Below are 25,179 nucleotides of genomic sequence, written 5' to 3' on the forward strand. Positions count from 1 at the left end.
ATCGAGATGTTTGCTGAGGTCTACCTCTGTCAAATGGGGTGGAGCCTTTCTGGCAGCAATCTCCCTCGATTTGACTTGGAACAAGTGCTAAAGAGTTTAGGGGGGTGTTTAAATGGTGCGCTACACTGATTGCAGAGATTTAAGTTGTAATGCGGTGAGCGAATCAGAGGCAGGCCGCCACAGTGGAGTGTGAAAAATTTCTTAAAGAGGCTGATTATGGGCGACACGGTGAAGCAGTGGTTAGCACTGCTGCCTCACGGCACCGAGGATCCGGTTTCGATCCCGGCCCCAGGTCACTGTCCGTGTTGAGTTTGCACACTCTCCCCGTGTCTGCGTGGGTCTCACCCCCACAACCCAAAAACATGTGCAGCGTAGATGGATTGGCCACGCTAAATTGCCCTTAATTGGAAAAACACTAATTATGTATTCTAAATTTAAGGGAAAAAAAGAGGCTGAATATAAGGTGGGTTTTTCTGCCCGTGGCACCAGCAAGATTCTGTCCAGTTATTTTGTAGCAAATCTGATTTTCTTTTTACATTCTGTTAATAATATAGCTGCATGCTATTTTGTAGAATCTGTATTTACTTGTGTGTGTCTGTGCACAAGGCATGAGTGTCTTTTGTTATGATTTTGTTTCAGGGTATTTTGTGAATAAACACTCGGTGGAATTCCCCATTCCCTCTGTTCCTGAGACTAATTTGGGCTGCACGGTAGCGCAGTGGATAACACTGTGGCTTCACAGCCCCAGGGTCCCAGGTTCGATTCCCCGCTGGGGTCACTGTCTGTGCGGAGTCTACACGTTCTCCACGTGTCTGCGTGGGTTTCCTCCAGGTGCTCTGGTTTCCTCCCACAGTCCAAAGATGTGCAAGGTTAGGTGGATTGGCCATGATAAATTGCTCTTAGTGACCAAAACGTTTAGGAGGGGTTATTGGGTTATGGGGATAAGGTGGAAGTGAGGGCTTAAGTGGGTCGGTGCAGACTCAATGGGCCGAATGGCCTCCTGCTGCACGGTATGTTCTATGTTCTAATTGCTGACACCAGGGTAGGATTCGTGGACTTCCACGGCAGCAAATCTGGCTCTGCACCTGGACCAATTCAACAACCGTGGAGGGGCTAGTTCCGGCACCACGTGGAACACAATCGATTCCAATGAGAAATGGTGCGGATTCGTCAGGTCCATGATTAACACTCCGAGGCTGACAAGCTGTAGCTGCATATACATATTACACTCCTCACACACACCATCCCAGCCAACAAGGTGGCAATGGTTTCGCTGGAGCACGCCCAGGGGTCGACTGGGCGAGAGGGCGCCTAGGGGGGTAGCCTGGGGCCCTAAGTCCACAATGGGCAGTCAGCGGCATGCGCAGCTGTATGGCTGCCTTGCAGGCCGCAATAATGGTGTTCCATGCCCGTCCACCCTAATCCCAGAGCCCACCTCCTGGCCACCCCCTGCCATTCTCCCCGGCCCTGACAGAAGCCCCCCAACCAACAACATGACTGTCAGCAACAATGGCGATGTGGGATACTTAGCGTAACCCCCCCCCCCCCCCCCTCTCTCTCCCTCAGCAGCCACGGTACTTGTTTCATGATTTTTAAAAGCACAAGTGAACCTCGCCGTCGGGAAGTAGTCTCGATGGAGGCAGAGGATCGTGGAGGACCCGGAGAATACTGGGTCAGGCCTGCTAATGATATGCCAACGGTGCTTACTATACGTGTGGAGTGGAACGCATTGATGCTGCTGTGAGGCACCAGAGAATTGTGATTTGGCGTGAAAGCGGCGCCCACCACCGATTCTCCATCCAATCAGGTTTCCCGATTCAAGTGTCAGCTGACGGAGAATCCCACCCATTCTTCTGATTCAAACTGACCCGGAAACCTGCTTCCTGTCTATTACTAAATTGTTTTTAAATGGCGGTGCGAACTATAACCCTTACTATTCTTGCCTCAGGCTTGTATTTCATTCTGAACCTCAAATTACATTTAAATTAGATAAGGTTGTTTGTTAAAAAAACACGGATACGTTTGTGGAACCCACCTCTTCACTCACCTGTGGAAGGAGATGTGCTCCGAAAGCTAGTGATTCCAAACAAACCTGTTGACTTTAACCTGGTGTTGTAAGACATCTTACAATATCAAAGATGGGTGAGGATGTCACAAAAGTTAGTCATTGACATGGCCCCATTAGTGGGAGGAAATCCTATTCTAGTATCCTTAGACGTCACTATGACCTAGAATTTCAATGTCACTGGGTCTTTCCAGGGCTCCATGGGGCCATGTGTGGCATCTCCCAGTCAACTACACACAGATACATATATAAGTTCATCACTGCCATGTTAAAAAAGTTCAATGATTTTGTGAAATTCATCACAGACCCTCAAACAGGAATGAAGGGGAAGCATCACAAGACCCTGAGATGGTATATGGGTGATGCCAGGGTGATGGAACAACGTGCGAGGAAAGCCAGTGATACATTCATTGAAACCTGATTTCAGCCAAAGTGAGGCCCCTGAAAATCTCTTGATCTCAGACTCAGCAGATTTCATGGTTGAAATGCCACCATGTTGGGTACACTCCTTCCAGATCAATGCACAGGCCTGCAAACTCCAGAACTTAGAAGCGGAAACAGCTGCAAACTCTAGTCATGAACATGCAACTATGCATGGTCTTGTTAAATCAATACACCATTCTGACTTGGAAGAAGGTTGCATAATCTTCATTTATGCAAGCTCCAAATCCTGGAAGACCTCACTAGGAACTCCATGCGTGTACATGCTAATGATGGAATGCCTCAGATGCATACACCGTTCTGACAACACATTCTGAGTGTTGATAAGGGGTGAGCATCTTATGCTTGCCTGCCACCAAGTTTTCAATACTCAGACCAATAATACTTTGAAACATAAATCCTCCGTTTTAAATGCATAAATCTGACGCATCAGGAAAAATGGCAAGTTCATAAATCTCACCTCAGCAAACATTGATTGTCAATAAATTGATAAGCCCTAACATGCCACTGTCTGTCTGGAAACATCTCAACAACATGACTATTCAATACACCTAAATAAAGATATCCAAACTACAGGCCTGATTCTCCGGAAAGATTTCTAAGTGTGGTAGCGAGCGGGAACTGCCGCGAGTTCACCGTCTCTCGGCCCGGCGAGATGGGCAACAAAATACAACATTAATTGGTCCACTTAACGAGGCCCCACGGGCTTCACGCCACAAATGAAGGCTCGCCAGCCAATTTGCCAGGACTGCACTCGCTAGCCCCCCATTAACAAGGTTCAGCAGCACTTAAACAGTTATTGCACAGTGAATGCCATTCAGCTCGCATCCATGGCACCGAGATGACCAGCCACAAGATTTGGAGACACAGACCTGGGGAGGCTCCTAGATGGGGTTGAGGCCAGGAGGGATGTCCTGTTCCCCCGAAGGTCCCAGAGGGTGAACCACAGGGCAGCCAGTGCCACCTGGTATGAAGTGGCAGTGATCATCAGCTCGGCAAACGTGAACAGGAAGACTGGCCTCCACTTTGCAAGAAGGTCAACAACCTACACCAGACCACACACATTTGACCCTCCCCCACCCGAAATCTTCCCACATCCATGTGACCAGCACCCAACCCTCCATTGCCGCCCCCCACCCCTGCCAGCCCTCCCTTCACGCCCACACTTCACCCGGGCCCTTCACCCCACTCACTTTACCCTCCCCAACCCTTCCTTCAGAGCCCCCGACACCCCGCAACCATGGTGCCAAGGCCAATACTGCTAGGGTGATGATCGCGGTGGAGAGCTTAATGCACAACATCAGCAGCACTAGTGGAGGTGTCCAAGGTGTGGCGCAGTCGGTGTCGGTCATGGCTGAGGGTCTCGGCAGAATTTCCGACTCGCTGCGAGACATGACCCAGTGCCAGGCTGACTTTGAAGTGGCACTGATGGACATGTCCTGATCTCAGTTGGGAATGGCCGAGGTGCTGATGGACATGTCCTGATCTCAGTTGGGAATGGCTGAGGTGCTTCGAAGCTTGTCAGAGTCGCATGTAGGCATTGCTGAGGCACTGCAGAGCATGGCCCAATCACTGAGGAGCATCGCCAAGACATCTACAACATGGTGCAGACATTGGGGAGCTGCCAGGGCTGGCAAGGCCAGGCGACACAAGGGAAGCTGGGACTCAATCCAGCTGCCCCTCTGTCCCGAGGTGAACCCCAGGGATCTATGGGCACCGACCGGGAGAAGGGGGCGTAGGTTGGCAACCTGGACCCATCCTATGGACTGACGACAGTGGTCACAGTTCACGGGAGATCCACCCCTCTGATGAGGCTGCGTCTTGCAGCCACCACCCAGAACAGCTGCATGTGCCGCCATCAAGTGCACCAGGGCCCTCAGGCCCCAGAGCCCCCGCAGGGTGCTCGCTAGGAGCATCGAAGACCACAGGACGTGGTAAGCAGCTGGCTGCCTCCACCCCTAATGTGCATTTCGTGTTATTCACCCTGGGGTAACACGGACTGCAACACAATGCAGATAAATGATAAAGCATACACCAAACGTAGGCTTTGGTTCAATAAGATTTATTGAACTTCTGTAACAAAGCACACAGCTGCCTGTGGGTTGACTCTCTACTACTCTAAGTAAACTAACTCTAACTATCTAGACCAGGCTAGCTCTGATCCACGTGTAGAAGGTGTTGATTGATATGTACACGCTGACTGTCACTACAGTAGTTACCAGTGGAAAGAGGCAGAGTGCTGATGCCTCGTGTGTTTTATAGTTGGAAGCCCCCCTCTGGTGTTCTGTCTGGTGATTGGTTGTATACTGTTCTGTATGTTGATTGGCTCACCTGGGTGTCTGTCACTGTCTGCTTTTACCTCATGATGTGCATGGGTGCATATTATGACATCCCTTCTTTTTTTAAAAAAAAAAATTGTCGGCTGCTTAGAGCATATACGACATTTACAAAAGTAACTATATACAGCAATTGGTGAGTGAATGGATATATTCATGTAAGGTGTCTAGCGTGCAGAAACATAACAGTATATATACAAAGGAACTATTTATAAGTCCAGTCGTTGGGGCTGGCGTTGGATTCTTGTTGACCGTCTGAGAGGTGGAGGTGGGGATGATGGCGTCTTGACAGGCGGGAATGCAGCCAGATTGGTGGCCTCGTGGAGTGAGGTGTCCGGATAAGGCATAATGACATCTGGGAACGTGAGAACCGGTGGTGGGCAGGCAAGTTTGCCCTTCTGTTGCGCCTGACAATGGATCCATCAGCCATGCGAACCACAAACGACCTGGGAGCAGCCTGTCAAACAATAACAGTTGGAGCTGACCAGCCTCCACCAGGCAACTTGATGCGAACAGCATCCTTCGGAGAGAGCACGGGCAGATCTGATTTGCTGCATCTTTTGCAGCACTGGAAGGTGATCCAGGTCAGGTACATGAATGGCCGGAACAGTTGTCCGCAGGTTACGATTCATAAGGAGCTGTGCCGGAGATATACCGTTGGACAGAGGGGTTGCCCTGTACACCAGAAGAGCAAAATTAATGTCCGAAGCTGAGTCCGCAACCTTGCAGAGCATTTGCTTCATGATATGGACCCCTTTTTCGACCTTCCCATTAGATTGCAGGTAATGTGGGCTTGAGGTGATGTGCTGGAACTGGTATTGCTTTGCGAAGTTGGACCATTCTTGACTATAAAAACAGGGACCGTTGTCGCTCATAACCGTGAGCGGGATCCCATGCCTGGCAAATGCCTCCTTGCAGGCCTTTATGACAGTCCTGGATGTTAAGTCGGACAGTTTCGCCACCTCGGGGTAACTGGAGAAGTAGTCAATTATAAGGACGTAGTCACGCCCATTGGTGTGAAAAAGGTCAACTCCTACCTTTGACCACGGAGAGGTCATGATCTCATGCTGCTGGAGCGTTTCTTTGGGCTGAGCAGGCTGGAAGCGCTGGCAGGTCGCGCAATTGAGGACCATGTTTGATATATCCTCATTGATGCCGGGCCAATAGGCAGCCTGCCGGGCCCTGCACCTGCACTTCTCAATACCGAGGTGTCCCTCGTGGATCTGCGTGAGCACTAAGCTCTGGAGGCTGCGAGGAATGACGATGCGATCCAATTTAAGGAAGATCCTCTCGACAACGGTTAGGTCATCCTTTACATTATAGAACTGGGGGCATTGCCCTTTCTGCCAGCCATTCGTGAGGTGATGTATGACCCGCTGCAGAAGAGGGTCCTTGACAGTCTCTTCTCAAATGATGAAGAGTCGTTCGTCGGATGCCGGGAGGGTGCTGGCACACAGTTGCACCTGTGCCTCAATTTGGCGTATGAAGTCTACCTGCTCACAGGGCGAGCTGATGGCACGCGACAGGGCGCCCGCGATGATTAGCTCCTTTCCAGGTGTGTAAACCAGTTCAAAATCATACCTGCGGCGTCGAAGGAGAATGTGCTGGAGCCTGGGCGTCATGTCATTCAAGTCCTTGTGTATGATATGAACTAGGGGTCTGTGGTCCATCTCTACTGTAAAGGTCGGGAGACCATAGACATAATCGTGGAATTTCACGATGCCAGTGAGAAGGCCCAGGTATTCCTTCTCTGTCTGAGCATATCGTTGCCCAGTGGGTGTCGTGGCCCTTGACGCATAGACCACTGGAGCCCAGGACGAGGTGTCGTCCTTAACATAAGAACATAAGAACTAGGAGCAGGAGTAGGCCATCTGGCCCCTCGAGCCTGCTCCACCATTCAATGAGATCATGGCTGATCTTTTGTGGACTCAGCTCCACTTTCCGGCCCGAACACCATAACCCTTAATCCCTTTATTCTTCAAAAAACTATCTATCTTTATCTTAAAAACATTTAATGAAAGAGCCTCTACTGCTTCACTGGGCAAGGAATTCCATAGATTCACAACCCTTTGGGTGAAGAAGTTCCTCCGAAACTCAGTCCTAAATCTTCTTCCCCTTATTTTGAGGCTATGCCCCCTAGTTCTGCTTTCACCCGCCAGTGGAAACAACCTGCCCGCATCTATCCTATCTATTCCCTTCATAATCTTATATGTTTCTATAAGATCCCCCCTCATCCTTCTAAATTCCAACGAGTACAGTCCCAGCCTACTCAACCTCTCCTCATAATCCAACCCCTTCAACTCTGGGATTAACCTAGTGAATCTCCTCTGCACACCCTCCAGTGCCAGTACGTCCTTTCTCAAGTAAGGAGACCAAAACTGAACACAATACTCCAGGTGTGGCCTCAATAACACCTTATACAATTACAGCATAACCTCCCTCGTCTTAAACTCCATCCCTCTAGCAATGAAGGCCAAAATTCCATTTGCCTTCTTAATCACCTGTTGCACCTGTAAACCAACTTTTTGCGACTCATGCACTAGCACACCCAGGTCTCTCTGCACAGCAGCATGTTTTAATATTTTATCATTTAAATAATAATCCCTTTTGCTGTTATTCCTACCATTTATCAACATTGTATTCTATCTGCCAGACCCTTGCCCATTCACTTAGCCTATCCAAATCCCTCTGCAGACTTCCAGTATCCTCTGCACTTTTTGCTTTACCACTTATCTTAGTGTCGTCTGCAAACTTGGACACATTGCCCTTGGTCCCCAACTCTCTATGTAAATTGTGAACAGTTGTGGGCCCAACACTGATCCCTGAGGGACACCACTAGCTACTGATTGCCAACCAGAGAAACACCCATTAATCCCCACTCTTTGCTTTCTATTTATTAACCAATCCTCTGGAGGAGCACCGTCCCAATGCCGTCCTGGCTGGTGTCTGAGAAGAATTTAGTCTCCCGCTCTGGGTCAAAAAAAGCAGTGGTTAGCTTCGCTTTTAATTCAAGTCACTCTGCTTGATGTGCGGGTAGCCACTGGAAAGTGGTGGACTTCTTCACCAGGTGCCTGAGAGCCGTGGTGTGTGACGCGAGGTTGGGAATGAACTTCCCCAAAACATTTACCATCCCCAGGAAGCGGAGGACCGCCTTTTTGTCTTCTGGGGTCTTCATTGTGTTGATGGCCTTGACTTTGTCCAAATCCGGTTGCACGCCCTGCTGGGATATCTGATCACCCGGAAACGTGATTGATGACATGCCAAAGGAGCATTTGGTTTTGTTTAACTTCAGGCCGTTGGCATGTATGCGTCTGAAGACTTGTTGCAGATGAGAAATATGTTCCTCCGGGGATGTGGGCCATATGATGACGTCATCAACATAAACCCGCACACCCTCAACGCCCTCTAGCATTTGCTCCATTATTCTATGAAAGATTTCAGAGGCCGAAACAATACCAAACGGCATACGGTTGTAACAATACCTTCCGAAAGCTGTATAAAATGTGCAGAACTTCCTGCTGGACTCGTCCAGTTGTATCTGCCAGAAGCCACGCGATGCATCCAGCTTTGTAAAGAATTTGGCATATGCCATCTCACTTGTCAGCTCCTCCCGCTTCGGGATTGGGTAGTGCTCCCACATAATGTTACGGTTCAGATCCTTGGGATCGATACAAATGCGCAGTTCTCCAGAGGGCTTCTTGACACAGACCGTCGAGCTGACCCAGTCAGTCGGTTCCGTTACTTTAGAGATTATACCCTGATCTAGGAGCACCTGCAGCTGCGCCTTTAAACGGTCCTTCAGAGGAGCCGGCACCCGGCGTGGTGCATGGATCACAGGCGTGGCATCAGGCCTGAGCAAAATTTTGTAGTGGTAGGGCAGCGTGCCCATCCCACTGAACACATCCGGGTATTGCAATAGTAGCTCATCAATGTCGGCCTGAAGAGTGATGTTGGCAGAGGACATGGCATGTACGCGCTGGACGAGATGAAGTAGTTTGCATGCATGGGCACCAAGCAGAAAAGCCTTGTCGGGCTTGACGATCTCAAACCGCAAAGTGGCCTTGATGGCCTTGTTGGGTACATGGAGGTGACAGGACCCTAACGCAGTAATGGCATTGCCATTGTAGTCAAGCAGCTGGCAGGCCAGTGGAAGAATTGTTGGCTGCCTTTGGATACGAGCAAGATCTGTTTGAGATATGAGATTGGCCGGAGCACCGGTATCCAGCTTGAACCGGATGCTGCAATGGTTGACTTGTACAATTGCACGCTACTCGTCCACAGAATCCACATTGAGGATGAGTGTGTGTGTTGCTGAATGTGAGGAGGCCTTGTCATGCATGGTAATGATGCCCACTCGATATGGGGACTCCGGGCAGTCACCCTCTGGACCCGTGGTGGGATCAGGTTCCAAATCCAGCAGCCCTTGCTGCACACTTCGAACGCGTCTGCGTTGGAACTGGGGTCGCTGGCCCACTATCGGAGGTGCAGACCTGCACAAGGCCGCATAATGGCCAGGCTTCTTGCAGTTTAGACATTGCCTGCCTCTTGCAGGGCATTGCCGCTTTAAATGGGCAGTGCCGCAGTTCGGGCACGTCATCACGTCGACGTCGTGATGCTCCGTGCGTCGTCGCACATGCGCAGTGCGGTCAGCCACTGCTCGCACCTGCGCAGTGAGGTCTTCAGCCGCTTCGTTCTCCCGACCGTGGTGCGTATGCGTGGCACCCCTGGAAAAGCATGCAAAATGGCCGCATTCATCGATGCTCAGGCGCCGCATTCGGGCGATGGCCTGCACACTCTCAGCCTCGTGGGAGGCAAGTTGGTCCTGTTCTGCCGACTTAAGGCGGGAGTAGCGACTTTTCGCCTGTTCATGGACTTTGCACGTCTCGATGGCCACTGGCAGGGTCATATTTTTTATTTTTAGGAGCTGCTCCCGCAGGGCATCGGAGTGGATGCCAAACATGATCTGATCCCTGATGAGGGGATCAGCGGTGTCACCGTGGTTGCAGGATTGTGCTAGAATGCGAAGATGAGTGAGAAAAGACTGGAAAGGCTCATCCTTACCCTGAAAGCGTTGCTGGAAGACATAGCGCTCGAAGCTCTCGTCGTTTTGACTTCACAGTGACTGTCGAATTTGGCTAAGACGGTCTGGAATGTATTCTTGTCCTCACCATCGGCAAAAGTGAGCGAATTGAAGATTTGGATGGCCTGGTCCCCCGCAGTCGATAGTAGCAGCGCAATTTTTCTGGCATCGGGACGCACTTTCGAGGCCCGAGGCCTCAATGTATAGACTGAATTTCTGCTTGAAGACCCGCCAGCTGGAGCCAAGGTTTCCGGAGTTCCGGAGCTGTGGAGGTGCCTCGATCTTTTCCATGCCGCTGGAAGGCACTTGCTGGTCGTTAGTGAATTCTTGAAGGTAAATTACTTAGCAGAAGTGGCCACTCCTGGTATCATGTTGTGTTATTCACCCTGGGGTAACACGGACTGCAACACGATGCAGATAAACGATAAAGCATACACCAAACGTAGGTGTTGGTCCAATAAGATTTATTGAACTTCTGTAACAAAGCACACAGTTGCCTGTGTGTTGACTCTCTACTACTCTAAGTAAACTAACTCTAATTATCTAGACCAGGCTAGCTCTGATCCACGTGTAGAAGGTGTTGATTGATATGTACATCCTGACTGTCACTACAGTGGTCACCGGTAGAAAGAGGCAGAGTGCTGATGCCTCGTGTGTTTTATAGTTGGAAGCCCCCCTCTGGTGTCCTGTCTGGTGATTCGTTGTGTTCTGTTCTGTATGTTGATTGGCTCGCCTGGGTGTCTGTCACTGCTTGCCTTTACCTCATGATGTGCATGGGTGCATATTATGACAGTGCATCCTGGGGACACACCTCGACAAAGCGGTAGAGCTAGGAAGGCAAAGCACATCGAGGATCACTAAGAGGACACGGGTGGGGGGGCACTAGGTAGGGAGTAATGAGGGGAGTGTGTGGGGGACGCGAGTGCCACTTTGCAGTGACTACACCGTGCCTCTTTTGTCGATACGTTTGCGGCATTTAACTCAGTTTCTTGTATGGTTCGAGTGGCTGCTAACTTCTGCTGCAATCTCTGACTGTATGCTCATCAGGTGATAAGCAGTCCTTCTGTCTGCTCAGACTCTTATAAAAGGACTTTTTGAATGAGCTGTTTACACAGTTGCAGAGAAGTGTTGACTTTGCTTGATTGACATATCTAGGAGGTTATAATTAATCATTCTGTGTTTTTTTTGTCAGTGTCTCAATGTTTATTTGCACAAGGTTAAGAGGCTTTTTTTATTCATTCCTGGATTGTGGATTGCTGGGAAGGCCTGCATTAATAGCCCATTCCCAATTGCCCACAATAAGTTGGTGCTGAGCTGCCACAAACTATTTATTGTAAAGTTCCATAGCTTTCAGGAAAAGGAACGTGTCCTGACATGGGATAAGAAACATTGTGACTATAATGGGGAAGGTAATGCCATCAGGATGTATCAAGATGTTGGTCTGGAGCCGACAAGGAAACGGGTGTCATTTAACAAGGTTAAGGCTGCTGGTATACGGGTTTGATTTGGGGTGGTGTACCCAGCGCAGCTCCAAGTGACTTTTTGTTCACTCTGGGCGGGGGACACCTGGATAGCCGAAGTATTAGCTAGCTAATGGGAGCGGAGCGGTGGGAGTAGTTGTAGTTCATTATCTTTTTAGATTTGGATACTGAGCTTAGTGTTTTTGTTCTGTTTGGAGTTAGGATTAATAGAAGTAGGATTTAGGGTTTTCTTTTGCCTCACTATTATGTGTATGTACATTTTGGTTTGATATTGTTTGGGGGTGGGGAGGTGGGGAGTAGGGTTGGTTTGCTGCCGGTGACGACAAATCTTTCTTTGTCTTCCCTTGCTGGTGGGATTGGTGGCCACCTTGTGTGGGCCTGGTACCTGTACTGTCTAAGCAGTTGCTGGATCACCCCTTTTGGTGGAATTGGCTGACTCCGGATCAAGGCGGGGTAGGCAGCCCCCAATTCGGCTGGTCACTTGGAATGTAAGGGGGCTGAATGGCCCAGTGAAAAGGTTGAGGGTATTTGCTCACCTGAAGCATTTGAGTGCTGATGTGGTGTTTTCTGGAGGAGACATATTTGCGGGTAGGGACCAGACTGAGAAGGAGTGGGTGAGTCAAGTATTTCACTCGGGTTTCAATGGTAGGGGCAGCAATTCTGATCAATAAAAGGGTTCACCTTTTGACCCCTTGGCTGATCCTAATGGTAGATATGTGATTGTTAGGGGGTCTTGGTAGGCACCTTGGTGATCCTGGTCAATGTCAAGGTGCCAAATTGAGGTTATGTGGGTTTTGTTAGCAAGTTGCTAGCCTCCATTCCTGACTTGGACTCACATCAGCTAATCTTGAGGGGGAACTTAGACTGTGTTCTAGATCTGAGGATGGATGGATTTAGGCCCAAATTGTTGGCTCCACCAGGGATGAAAAAGGTGTTGTTGGATTTTATGGGAAACAGATGGGGAGGAGGCAGATCCGTGGTGTTTTTTGCACCCGAGGGATAAACATTATTCTTTTTTTTTCTCCATGCCTGTCAGGTTTACTCACGGATTGACTTTTTGTAGGTCTCTTCTCCCCTGGGTGAAGAATGCAGGGTATTCGGCGATGGTGCTTTTGGACCATACGCAGTTTGATTTGGTATCAAAGGTAAGGCGGTGAGCCAGTTGCGACGCTCGAGGGGGCACTTTATGAACATGGGGAGAAAGCCAGTTGCCTTTAGCTCATCAGCTGAGGCGGCAGGCAGCTTTCCGGGAGATTGTGCACATAAGCATCTTGGGCAGCAGTTTGGTTTCTGCCCCGTCTAAAGTCAGTGCGGCTTTTGAACCATACGATTGCCTCTGGAGGAGGGTTCAGCCATGACGGAGTTTTTGGATGGGTTGGCCTTCCCATTGGTGGAGAGAGAGATGCAGGAGGAGTTGGAATGCCCGTTGGACATTATGAAATGTATTGGTTTAATGCAGACGGGTAAAGCTCCCGACCCTGATAGATTCCCCATTGAATTTTACAAAAGTTTGTCGGTCACTTGATCTTGTTAATATTGGACATGTTCAATGACTCCTTGTCCAGGGGTGCGTTGCCTGTTACACTGAACCCCAGGGAATATGGGTGGGTTTGACCCATTTTGCTTTTGAATGCAAACGTTAAATTACTGGCAAAGGTGCTGGCGCTGAGGTTGGAGCCCTGCCTTCCAGAGCTGATCGCGCAAGATCAGACAGGCTTTGTGAAGGATCAGCAATTGTTGGCCAATATACATTGTCTATTAAATATTGTCCTTTTCCTCTCTCGTGCCTGAATCAGAGGTGATTGTGTCCATGGACGCTGAAAAAGCATTCGATAAGGTGGAGTGGGAATATCTCTTTGAGATCCCTGGGAGTTTTGGCTTTGGGCAAAAGTTCATTTCTTGGATTCATTTGCTGTATAGGGCCCCCATTATTGAGCTTGGGGTATTTTCTGTCGAATAGGGGTATGAGGAAGGGATGTCCATTGTCTCCACTTTTATTTGCTTTAGCAATTAAACCACTGGCCATAGCATTAGGATCCTCCAGTAAGTGGAAGGAGATAAGTCGGGGAGAAAGACAGCAGAGGGTGTTCAAGTAAGCAGGCGATCTGCGTCTTTATATTACGGACCCAGTTTCCACTATGGATGAGATAATGAAGCTACTTAGGAATTTTGGCTCCTTCTCTGGATATAAGTTGAATTTGGACAAGAGTGAAAACTTTCCAGTTAACCTCCCAGGGAGGGGAGCCAATATGGGGATGATACCTTTCGTCTGGCCATATTTCCTTATGTGAGAATTTTGGTGGTCCACGATTGGGCTTTACTCCATAAATTAAATTATGCCGGTCTGATGAATGGGGTCAAGTCTGTCTTGCATAAGAGCAGCACGATGGTTAGCACTGCTGCCTCACAGTGCCAGGAATCCGGGTTCAGTTCGGTTTGGGTCACTGTCTGTATGGAGTTGGTACGCTCTCTCCGACCCTGCGTGGGTTTCCTCCGGGTGCTCTGGTTTCCTCTCACAGTCCAAAGATGTGCAGGTTAGGTGGCTTGACCATGCTAAATTGTTCCATAGTGTTTAGGGATGTGCAGCTTAGGTTATAGGGTTACAGAAATGGGGGGATGGGTCGGTGCAGACCCGATGGGCTGAATGGCCTCCTTCTGTACTGTAGGGATTTTATGATTCTAAGTGGGATAACCTGCCGCTGTCCTTGGCGGGCAGGGCTCAGACTATGAAAATGAACGCTCACCCGAGGTTTTAATTTATTTTTCAGTGGCTCCCCAAATCCTGTTTTGTTACAGTTAACAAGTTAGTGTCCTCTTTTATTTGATTGGGCAAGATCCCAAGGATCTGTAGGGCATTTCTCCAGAGAGATAGACAGTCAGGTGGTTTAGCTTTACCCAATTTGTTATCTTATTACTGGGCTGCCGATGTTGAGTAAGTGCTGGAGTGGCTTAGTGATCCAAGTTCTGTATGGGGACAAATGGAGGTGAGGTCTTGTAGGGGCACTGGTTTAGGTGCTTTAGTAACTGCCTTGCATCTGTTCTCTCTGGTAGTGGTGTCCACCCTGAGAATCTGGAAGTACTTCAGACAGCATTTTACATTTAGGTCCATGTTGTTGTTGGCCCCTATCTGTAGTAATCATCTCTTTGTACTGCCGAGCTTGGACTTAACGTTTAGGACCTGGGAGAGGAAGGGTCTGGAGAGCTTTAGGGACTTGTTCGCGGAGGGAGGTTTTGCCAGTTTTGAGGAGCTGTCGAAAAACTTTCATCTCCCTGTGACAAACTTGTGTAGATGCGTCCATGTTTGTTATTTTTTTTGTGGAAGACTATTCCTTCTGTTCCCTTGGCACCACCGCCCTCCCTTTTGAAGAGGATTTTATCTTTGGTCGGGTGTGGTGGTGGGAGTATTTTGGGTATTGATGGTCAGATCACATCAGCGGAGTCGGCTCCGTTGGATGAGGTGAAGATAAAATGGGAGGGTGAATTGGGTCCTATTGTGGATGACAAGGTGTGGAGCTAGTCTCTTCACAGTGTCAACTCCACATCCTCCTGTGCTCGGCTTAGTTTGATCCAGTTCAAGCTGGTACACAGGGCTCATCTGACCAAGCCAAGGAAGAGTATTTTTTCTTCAGATGTACTCGATAAGTGTGAGCGGCATTCATGGGGGCTGGCTAATCACACTCATATGTTCTGGTCGTGTCCTAAGTTGTTAAACTTTTGGGTCTCTTTCTTTAACACCATGTCAAAGATTCTTAATCTCAAACTGGAGCTTCTCCGTTGGTGGCCATTTTGGGGGTCTGAGACTCATCGGTTCTAGATGGGGGTGAAGGCAGATGTCCTCGCCTTTGCCCCGTTGATAGCCCGGAGGTGGGTTCTGCTTGGGTGGAGGTCTCTTACTCCGCCCAGTGCCTCAGACTAGTTGGGTGACCTCATGGAGTTCCTACACTTGGAGAAGGTCAAATGCACTGTAAGGAGGTCCGTAGAAGGGTTCTCTCAAGATGGCAGCTATTAATTTCCTTTTTTAAGGAGTTAGTCCCCGTCAGTTGTTAAAGGGGGTTAGTTTAATGTGGAGGGAGTAGGATTAGATGCATTCTTGATTGCTGATTGTGTTCTAATTACATTGTAACTAGAAGCTTCTATTTTGTATTATATTTTGTTTTCATGAAAAGGTTTTCAATAAAAATATTTCTTAAAAAATGATCACTTATTTTGTATTTTTCTCAGGGAAATAGCATCAAACAAGATTCAGGAACTGCCCAAATATAGTTTCAAAAATGTTAAATTACTGAGAAGATTGTAAGTACAACCAATTAGTGTTACCATAATTGATGCATTGTCATTTAGTTCTGTTTTTAAATTTTAAATAAAAATCATTCATTTCTTTCAGGAATATATCTAACAATCCTCTCAAGCTTATTCACCTTGAACAGTTTGATACTCTTAATCAACTTCAATCTCTGTAAGTTATTACAACATTTAGATGAATACAAGCTAATATTTTTGTGAAATGTCATAAGGTGTTACATATCAGCTGCAAGATGTACCTCATGACCTAGTCGGCTATTTAGTTTAATACAGTTTGGTTTGAGTCAATCATATGGACAAAAAGAGATTAAACAAAGAACAATACAGCGCAGGAACTGGCCCTTTGGCCCTCCAAGTCTGCGCCGATCACGTGTCCTATCTAGACCAACCACCTGTATCCTCCTATACCCCGTCTGTTCATGTGTCTATCCAGATAAGTCTTAAAGGTCACTAATGTATGTGCCTCAACCACATCACTTGGCAGTGCATTCCAGGCCACCACCACCCTCTGTGTAAAAAAACGCCCCCGCACATTTCCACTGAACCTTTCCCCACTCACCTTGAATTTGTGCCCCCTTGTAATTGTCATTTCCATCCTGGGAAAAAGCCTCCAACTGTTCACCCTGTCTATACCCCTAATAATTTTATAAACTTCTATCAGGTCGCCCCTCAGCCTCCGTCTCTTGAGGGAGAACAATCCCAGTTTATTCAATCTCTCCTCATAGCTAATACCCTCCATACCAGGCAACATCCTGGTAAACCTTTTCTGTACTCTCTCCAAAGCCTCCACGTCCTTCTGGTAGTGCGGTGACCAGAATTGAGCACAGTATTCCAAATGTGGCCTAACCAACATTCTATATTACTGTAAAATAATTTTCGAGCTTTTGTACTCGATACCACGCCCCATGAAGGCAAGCATGCCATATTCTTTCTTTACCACCATTTCCATCTGTGCTGCCACTTTTAAGAATCTGTGGACCTGCATGCCCAGATCTCTCTGTGTCTCTATGCTTCTGATGGTTCTGCCATTTATTTTATAACTCCCACCTGAATTGGATCTACCAAAATGCATCACACCTCATTTGTCCGGGTTAAATTCTATCTGCCATTTCCCTGCCCAATTTTGCAGCCTATCTATATCCCGTTGTGAAACGAAAGAGAAAATGCTGGAAAATCTCAGCAAGTCTGGCAGCAGGGAGAGAAAAGAGCTAACTTTTCGAGTCCGATGACTCTTTGTCAAAGCTACACAGACAGAGAAAGTGGGAAATATTTATACTGCGGAGTGAGAATGAAAGATAAGTCATAGCCACAGAAACCCAGGGAAACCGGGTGTTAATGGCCACAGAAACCAAGGGGAAAGAGTGCTAATGGCAGTCCCCAGAGAGGATAAAAGATGTGAAAGGTCAAACAGCAGGGAAACTAACATCAGAGGATGAACTGTAGATGTGGGGGGAGGGGAAGCAAAGAGGAGAAAGGTGAAGGAAAGGTGGATAAAATTGGTGGGGGGGGGGGGGAGAATTACATATATATTAAGAAGAAAGAAATGGTAAAAGACAGTTAAAATGAAATGAAAACAAATGTGTCGAGGTAGGGTAGAACTGATCATCTGAAGTTGAATTCGGTGTTCAGGCCGGAAGGCTGTTGCGTGCCTAACCGGAAGATGAGATGTTGTTCGTCCAGTTTGCCTTGCATTTCACTGGAACATTGCAGCAGGCCAAGAACAGACAGGTGGGCATGGGAGCAGGGTCTTTTGTTAAAATGGCAAGCAAGAGGAAGGTCAGGGTCCTGAATGTGCACAGACCGAAGATGCTCAGCTAAACGATCATCCAGTCTGCGTTTGGTCATTCCAGGTTAAGCAGCGTTTCACTTGCATCTCTTCCAATTTGGTCTACTGCATTCGCTGCTCCCAATGTGGTCTCCTCTATATACTCCACATCTACAGTTCATCCTCTGATGTTAATTTCTCTGTTGTTTGACCTTTCACATCTTTTGTCCTCTCTGGGGACTGCCATTAGCACTCTTTCCCTTTGGTTTCTGTGGCCATTAGCACCCGGTTTCGCTGGGTTTCTGTGGCTAATGACTCATCTTTCATTCTCACTCCACAGTATAAATATTTCCCACTTTCTCTGTCTGTTAGCTTTGACAATGAGTCACCGGACTCGAAACGTTAGCTCTTTTCTCTCCCTACAGATGCTGCCAGACTTGCTGAGATTTTCCAGCATTTTCTCTTTCGTTTCAGATTCCAGCATCCGCAGTAATTTGCTTATATCCTGTTATATTCTCTGACAATCTTCATCACTATCCGTAACTCCTGCAATCTTAGTATATCTGCAAACTTGCTAATCAGACCCGCTACATTGTCTTCCAAGTCATTTATATATATTACAAAGAGCAGAGGTCCCAGTACTAATCCCTGTGGAACACCACTAGTTACAGACCTCCATTCGGAAAAACACCCTTCCACTGCTACCCTCTGTCTTCTATGGCCAAGCCAGTTCTGGATCAAGTCCAGCTTGGCTCCTGACCCCATGTGATTTAATCTTTTGCACCAGCCTGCCATGAGGGACCTTATCAAATGCTGCAAGTGAGCAATTGCTTGGAATTATGCTGGTTCATTTTGAAAAGAAAAATACCTTCCATATATCATGAGAGTTTCCTATTTGAAAGGAAGTTTGTTACGTCTTTGTACATGTTCTTTTGATAAAAAATGTTTTTGACACCATGATAAATGAATACGTTCCGAGCATTTTGCTATTTTTTACTTAATAATCTATTATTTAACTTATTTTTCCCCCCATTTCCTTTAACAGCAGTCTTGAAGGAATAGAAATTACAAACATAGAAAGCCGAATGTTTAAGTCTATGACAAGCTTGGAACATATGTAAGTAAACAGCTGAAGATTCACCACATTGTATAGCTCCTTGGGTAGGCTTTTTATGCATCAATAAATATGCATTAGAAAGTTGTAATGCCTTTTTTTAATGAGTTGAAGTAATTGTTCAGATTGCTGTAGAATGATTCATCCCGCAATTTGCAAATGCATTTTTGAAGAAAAAAACAAGTTGGTCCACTGATGGGCTTTCAGATGTGGAGCTAGGTAGGACAAAGGAAACACATCATGTTGTCTACAATTTGTCCCATACAAGCTTGACTGGCTGATGATTTCCGACCCCTTTGCTACTGCTGGCCGCTGGCAGCGCCCTCCCCCACCCCCCCCACCCCGGCGATTCTCCAGCCCGCGATGGGCCGAGTGGCCGCCCGGTTTTTTTTTTGCCGGTCCCGCCGGCGTAAATTAGAGTAGGTCCTTACCGGCGGGGCCTGGCGGTGCGGGCAGCCTCCGGGGTCCTTGGGGGGCGCGGGGGGATCTGACCCCGGGGGGTGCCCCCACGGTGGCCTGGCCCGCGATCGGGGCCCACCGATCCGCGGGCGGGCATGTGCCGTGGGGGCACTCCATTGTTCCGCGTCGGCCGCTGAGGTCCTCCGCAATGGCCGACGCAGAGATGAACCCCCCCCGCGCATGCGCTGTGATGACGCCAGCAGATGCAGGTGCTCCCGCGCATGCACCAACTCACGCCGGCTGGCAGAGGCGCTTCGGCGCCGGTTGGCATGGCACCAAGCCTCTTCTCCGCAGGCCGGCGCGGCGCAAACCACTCCGGGGGAAGCCCAGCCCCTGAAGGTGCGGAGGATTCCACACCTTTGGGGCGGCTCGACGCCGGACTGGTTCACGCCACTCCTCGGCGCCGGGACCCACCGCCCCGCCGGGAAGGGGAGAATCCCGTCTTTGACGATGGTTTGGGAGGTAGGCATATGAAGGCATCAGGCCTTACGTGTTCCCATCAGAAAGGTGGCAAATCGACCAATTAAATTACTTTAGTGGTCAATTAAGGGCTGCTTCCCAACTCTGCAAGCTGCTGCCGCATGGGAAGACAGTTCAGGGAAACCTGGCAGCTTCCCAGTGAATTCAGGGGTGGGCACTCTCAATTTTGGGCACTCCATAAACTCAGAGAGACCCCATGGTGGCAATAGCTTCCCCTACAGCAAGTGTGCTGTCCGTGCTTCATGATACTAAACTCCATCCCTCGGTCACAAGCCCAGGTATCCCCCAACCTCACTTACCCTTGCCAAAGGTGCCTTGGTCATTGATAGACCTTCACATAGAAACATGGGAAATAGGGGCAGGAGTAGGCCAATCAGCCCTTTGAGCCTGCTCTGCTATTATAGCCCCCACAGAGGTCATGGGAAGTGGACCATCTGGTTCCCGTGATCTCTACCCAGTACAAACTTCCCCGGTAATGGGGTGGAGCTTCCCCTTTAATGAGATGAGCGTGACTTCCGGGTGCGGTGATGACCAGCTGAGTCGCACGTTTCGGCAGCTCCCGGTGAAACGGACTTTTGGGCTCTTGATAGGAGCCCCAACGGCAATTTTGACGGCTAAAAACACTGTGCGGTAAACCAGAAGGGAATCCCCCCTGGATACGGATGAAAAAAGGAGGAGAAAGTGGCCGGATTGCAGTGGATCCTTTAGAACAGCGGCAAGGAAGGCAAGCAAAAACCAAGATGGCATCGGAAGGTGGCAGTTTAACATGGGGCCCTGAACAACAAGAGTTCTTGAAATGCTGTGTGGAAGAGCTCAAAAAGGAAATGAAGAAAGAGCTGTTGGCCCCGATACTACAGGCGATCGAAGGGCTAAAGGAGGAACAAAAGACCCAGGAGCGGGAGCTTCGGGTCGTGAAGGCAAAGGCAGCCGAGAATGAGGACGACATACAGGGCCTGGTGGTGAAGACGGAGATGCATGAGGCACATCAGAAACGATGTGTGGAAAGGTTGGAGGCACTGGAGAACAACGCAAGGAGGAATAACCTGAGGATTCTTGGTCTTCCTGAAGGTGCGGAGGGAGCGGACGTCGGGGCATATGTGAGCACGATGCTGCACTCGTTAATGGGAGCGGAGGTCCCGGCGGGTCCGTTGGAGGTGGAGGGAGCATACCGAGTGATGGCGCGAGGACCGAGAGCAGGAGAAATTCCCAGAGCCATAGTGGTGAGATTCCTCCGTTTTAAGGATAGAGAAATGGTCCTTCGATGGGCAAAGAAAACTCGGAGCAGTAAATGGGAGAACGCGGTGATCTGCGTTTATCAAGACTGGAGTGCGGAGGTGGCGAGAAGGAGGGCGAGCTTTAATCGGGCCAAGGCGGTGCTTCATAAAAAGAAGATAAAATTTGGAATGCTGCAACCGGCAAGACTGTGGGTCACATATCGAGGGAGGCACCACTACTTTGAGACGGCGGATGAAGCGTGGACTTTTATTGTGGAAGAAAAACTGGAATGAGCGGGTTATTAAAAAGAACGTTTGAACAAAGTGGTGGGGCAAATGTGGGGGGCGAAGAGGGGGGTTAAAAAGGGGGGAAAGAGGAGTTTTATGTACTAATCCTGCGATGTGGTAACTTTTCTCTCTTCCACAGGTGGTGATGGGGGGAGGAGGGGAGGTGGAGGAGATGGGGCGTTGGCCATTGGGGGCGGGGCCAAGGGAGAAGCGCGGGCTTGGTTCCCGCGCTATGATAATCATGGCGGGAATAGAGAAGCAGGAAGGAGGGGGCGTCGCACGGTGCGAGCCGAGGTCACGGGGGGAAGCCGAGGTCGGCCAGAGTTTGCTGACTTCTGGGAGCAACATGGGGGGAGTAATTACGCTAGCGGGGGATCTAGCGGGGGGGGGGTGGGAGGGGGGAATTACTGGGTTGCTGCTGCTGGGGAGAGGGGGGAGCTGGTATGGGAGGGGATGGGCGGGGGGCACCGCCTGGGGGAGATACAGCTGCGTGGGAACCGGGTGAGGAGCTGGAAAAAGGGGATGGCTAATCGACAAGGGGGGGGGGGGGGTAGGAAGCCCCCCAACCCGGCTGATCACGTGGAACGTGAGAGGGCTGAACGGGCCGATAAAGCGGGCACGGGTACTCGCACACCTTAAGAAACTTAAGGCAGATGTGGTTATGTTACAGGAAACGCACCTGAGACTGATAGACCAGGTTTGGCTACGCAAAGGATGGGTGGGGCAGGTGTTCCATTCGGGGCTAGATGCGAAAAACAGGGGGGTGGCTATATTAGTGGGGAAGCGGGTAATGTTCGAGGCAAAGACTATAGTGGCGGATAACGGGGGCAGATACGTGATGGTGAATGGCAAACTACAGGGGGAGACGGTGGTTTTGGTAAACTTATATGCCCCGAACTGGGATGATGCCAATTTTATGAGGTGGATGCTAGGACGCATCCCGGACCTAGAGATGGGAAAGCTGATAATGGGGGGAGATTTTAATACGGTGTTGGAACCAGGGCTGGATAGGTCGAAGTCCAGGACTGGAAGGAGGCCGGCAGCAGCCAAGGTACTTAAAGATTTTATGGAGCAGATGGGAGGTGTAGACCCGTGGAGATTTAGCAGACCTAGGAGTAAGGAGTTCTCGTTTTTCTCCTATGTCCATAAAGTCTACTCGCGAATAGACTTTTTTGTGCTGGGAAGGGAGTTGATCCCGAAGGTGAGGGGAACGGAGTATACGGCTATAGCCATTTCGGATCACGCTACACACTGGGTAGACTTGGAGATAGGGGAGGAAACAGGAGGGTGCCCACCATGGAGAATGGACATGGGACTAATGGCAGATGAGGGTGTGTGTCTAAGGGTGAGGGGGTGCATTGAAAAGTACTTGGAACTCAATGATAATGGGGAGGTCCAGGTGGGAGTGGTCTGGGAGGCGTTGAAGGCGGTGGTTAGAGGGGAGCTGATATCAATAAGGGCACATAAAGGGAAGCAGGAGAGTAAAGAACGGGAGCGGTTGCTGCAAGAACTTTTGAGGGTGGACAGACAATATGCGGAAGCACCGGAGGAGGGACTGTACAGGGAAAGGCAAAGGCTACATGTAGAATTTGACTTGCTGACTACGGGCACTGCAGAGGCACAATGGAGGAAGGCACAGGGTGTACAGTACGAATATGGGGAGAAGGCGAGCAGGTTGCTGGCACACCAATTGAGGAAAAGGGGAGCAGCGAGGGAAATAGGGGGAGTGAGGGATGAGGAAGGAGAGATGGAGCGGGGAGCAGAGAGGGTGAATGGAGTGTTCAAGACATTTTATAAAAAATTATATGAAGCTCAACCCCCGGATGGGAGGGAGAGAATGATGGGCTTCTTGGATCGACTGGAATTTCCCAAGGTAGAAGAGCAGGAAAGGGTGGGACTGGGAGCACAGATCGAGGTAGAAGAAGTGGTGAAAGGAATTAGGAGCATGCAGGCGGGAAAGGCCCCGGGACCGGATGGATTCCCAGTCGAATTCTATAGAAAATATGTGGACTTGCTCGACCCGGTATTGACGAGGACCTTTAATGAGGCAAAGGAAAGGGGACAACTGCCCCGACTATGTCTGAAGCAACGATATCGCTTCTCTTGAAGAAGGAAAAGGACCCGCTACAATGCGGGTCCTATAGACCTATTTCCCTCCTAAATGTAGATGCCAAGATCCTGGCCAAGGTAATGACAATGAGAATAGAGGAATGTGTCCCGGGGGTGGTCCACGAGGACCAAACTGGGTTTGTGAAGGGGAGACAGCTGAACACGAATATACGGAGGCTGTTAGGGGTAATGATGATGGCCCCACCAGAGGGGGAAACAGAGATAGTAGTGGCGATGGATGCCGAGAAAGCATTTGATAGAGTGGAGTGGGATTATTTGTGGGAGGTGTTGAGGAGATTTGGTTTTGGAGAGGGGTATGTTAGATGGGTGCAGCTGTTGTATAGGGCCCCGATGGCGAACGTGGTCACGAATAGACGGGGATCTGCATATTTTCGGCTCCATAGGGGGACAAGGCAGGGATGCCCTCTGTCCCCATTATTGTTTGCACTGGCGATTGAGCCCCTGGCGATAGCGTTGAGGGGTTCCAAGAAGTGGAGGGGAGTACTTAGAGGAGGAGAAGAACACCGGGTATCTTTGTATGCGGACGATTTGCTACTATACGTGGCAGACCCGGCGGAGGGGATGCCAGAAATAATGCGGATACTTGGGGAGTTTGGGGATTTTTCAGGGTATAAATTGAACATGGGGAAAAGTGAGTTGTTTGTGGTGCATCCAGGGGAGCAGAGTAGAGAAATAGAGGACCTACCGTTGAGGAAGGTAACAAGGGACTTTCGTTACCTGGGGATCCAGATAGCCAAGAATTGGGGCACATTGCATAGGTTAAATTTAACGCGGTTGGTGGAACAAATGGAGGAGGATTTCAAGAGATGGGATATGGTATCCCTGTCACTGGCAGGGAGGGTGCAGGCGGTTAAGATGGTGGTCCTCCCGAGATTCCTCTTTGTATTTCAGTGCATACCGGTGGTGATCACGAAGGCTTTTTTAAAAGGATTGAAAAGAGCATCATGGGTTTTGTGTGGGCCGGGAAGACCCCGAGAGTGAGGAAGGGATTCTTACAGCGTAGCAGGGATAAGTAAGTGAGTAAGTGGATGGGAGAGGAGGAGGGAGCGGCGTGGAAGAGATTAGAGAGGGCGTCCTGTAGGGGGACTAGCCTACAGGCTATGGTGACAGCCCCATTGCCGTTCTCACCGAGGAACTACACCACAAGCCCGGTGGTGGTGGCTACACTGAAGATTTGGGGACAGTGGAGACGGCATAGGGGAAAGACTGGAGCCTTGGGGGGTCCCCAATAAGAAACAACCATAGGTTTGCCCCGGGGGGAATGGATGGGGGATATGGAATGTGGCAAAGAGCAGGAATAACGCAACTGAAAGATCTGTTTGTGGATGGGAAGTTCGCGAGTCTGGGAGCGCTGACCGAGAAATATGGGTTGCCCCAAGGGAATGCATTCAGGTATATGCAACTGAGGGCTTTTGCGAGGCAACAGGTGAGGGAATTCCCGCAGCTCCCGACACAAGAGGTGCAGGACAGAGTGATCTCAAAGACATGGGTGGGGGATGGTAAGGTGTCAGATATATATAGGGAAATGAGGGACGAAGGGGAGACTATGGTAGATGAACTAAAAGGGAAATGGGAAGAAGAGCTGGGAGGGGAGATCGAGGAGGGGCTGTGGGCAGATGCCCTAAGCAGGGTAAACTCGTCGTCCTTGTGTGCCAGGCTAAGCCTGATTCAGTTTAAGGTATTACACAGGGCGCATGTGACTGGAGCACGGCTCAGTAAATTTTTTGGGGTGGAGGATAGGTGTGCGAGGTGCTCGAGAAGCCCAGCGAATCATACCCATATGTTTTGGTCATGCCCGGCACTACAGGGGTTTTGGATGGGGGTGACAAAGGTGCTTTCAAAAGTAGTGGGGGTCCGGGTCGAACCAAGCTGGGGGTTGGCTATATTTGGGGTTGCACAAGAGCCGGGAGTGCAGGAGGCGAGAGAGGCCGATGTTTTGGCCTTTGCGTCCCTAGTAGCCCGGCGCAGGATATTGTTAATGTGGAAAGAAGCCAAGCCCCCGGGGGTGGAGACCTGGATAAATG

The 25,179-nt window shown here is 49.5% G+C and overlaps 1 protein-coding gene across 2 annotated transcripts in view; it reads left to right on the forward strand.

Annotated features, from left to right (window-relative positions):
* The window catches only part of rxfp2b (relaxin family peptide receptor 2b), a 246,366-nt gene that overhangs the window by 125,801 nt on the left and 95,386 nt on the right, over positions 1-25,179 (forward strand). For both annotated transcript variants that reach the window (XM_072476985.1, XM_072476986.1), the window contains exons 12-14: positions 15,625-15,696; positions 15,788-15,859; positions 18,516-18,587. In XM_072476985.1, coding sequence (XP_072333086.1) covers positions 15,625-15,696; positions 15,788-15,859; positions 18,516-18,587 — 216 coding nt within the window. The remainder of the gene's footprint in view (positions 1-15,624; positions 15,697-15,787; positions 15,860-18,515; positions 18,588-25,179) is intronic.

Source organism: Scyliorhinus torazame, chromosome 15, assembly GCF_047496885.1.
Source record: "Scyliorhinus torazame isolate Kashiwa2021f chromosome 15, sScyTor2.1, whole genome shotgun sequence".
NCBI lineage: Eukaryota > Metazoa > Chordata > Chondrichthyes > Carcharhiniformes > Scyliorhinidae > Scyliorhinus > Scyliorhinus torazame.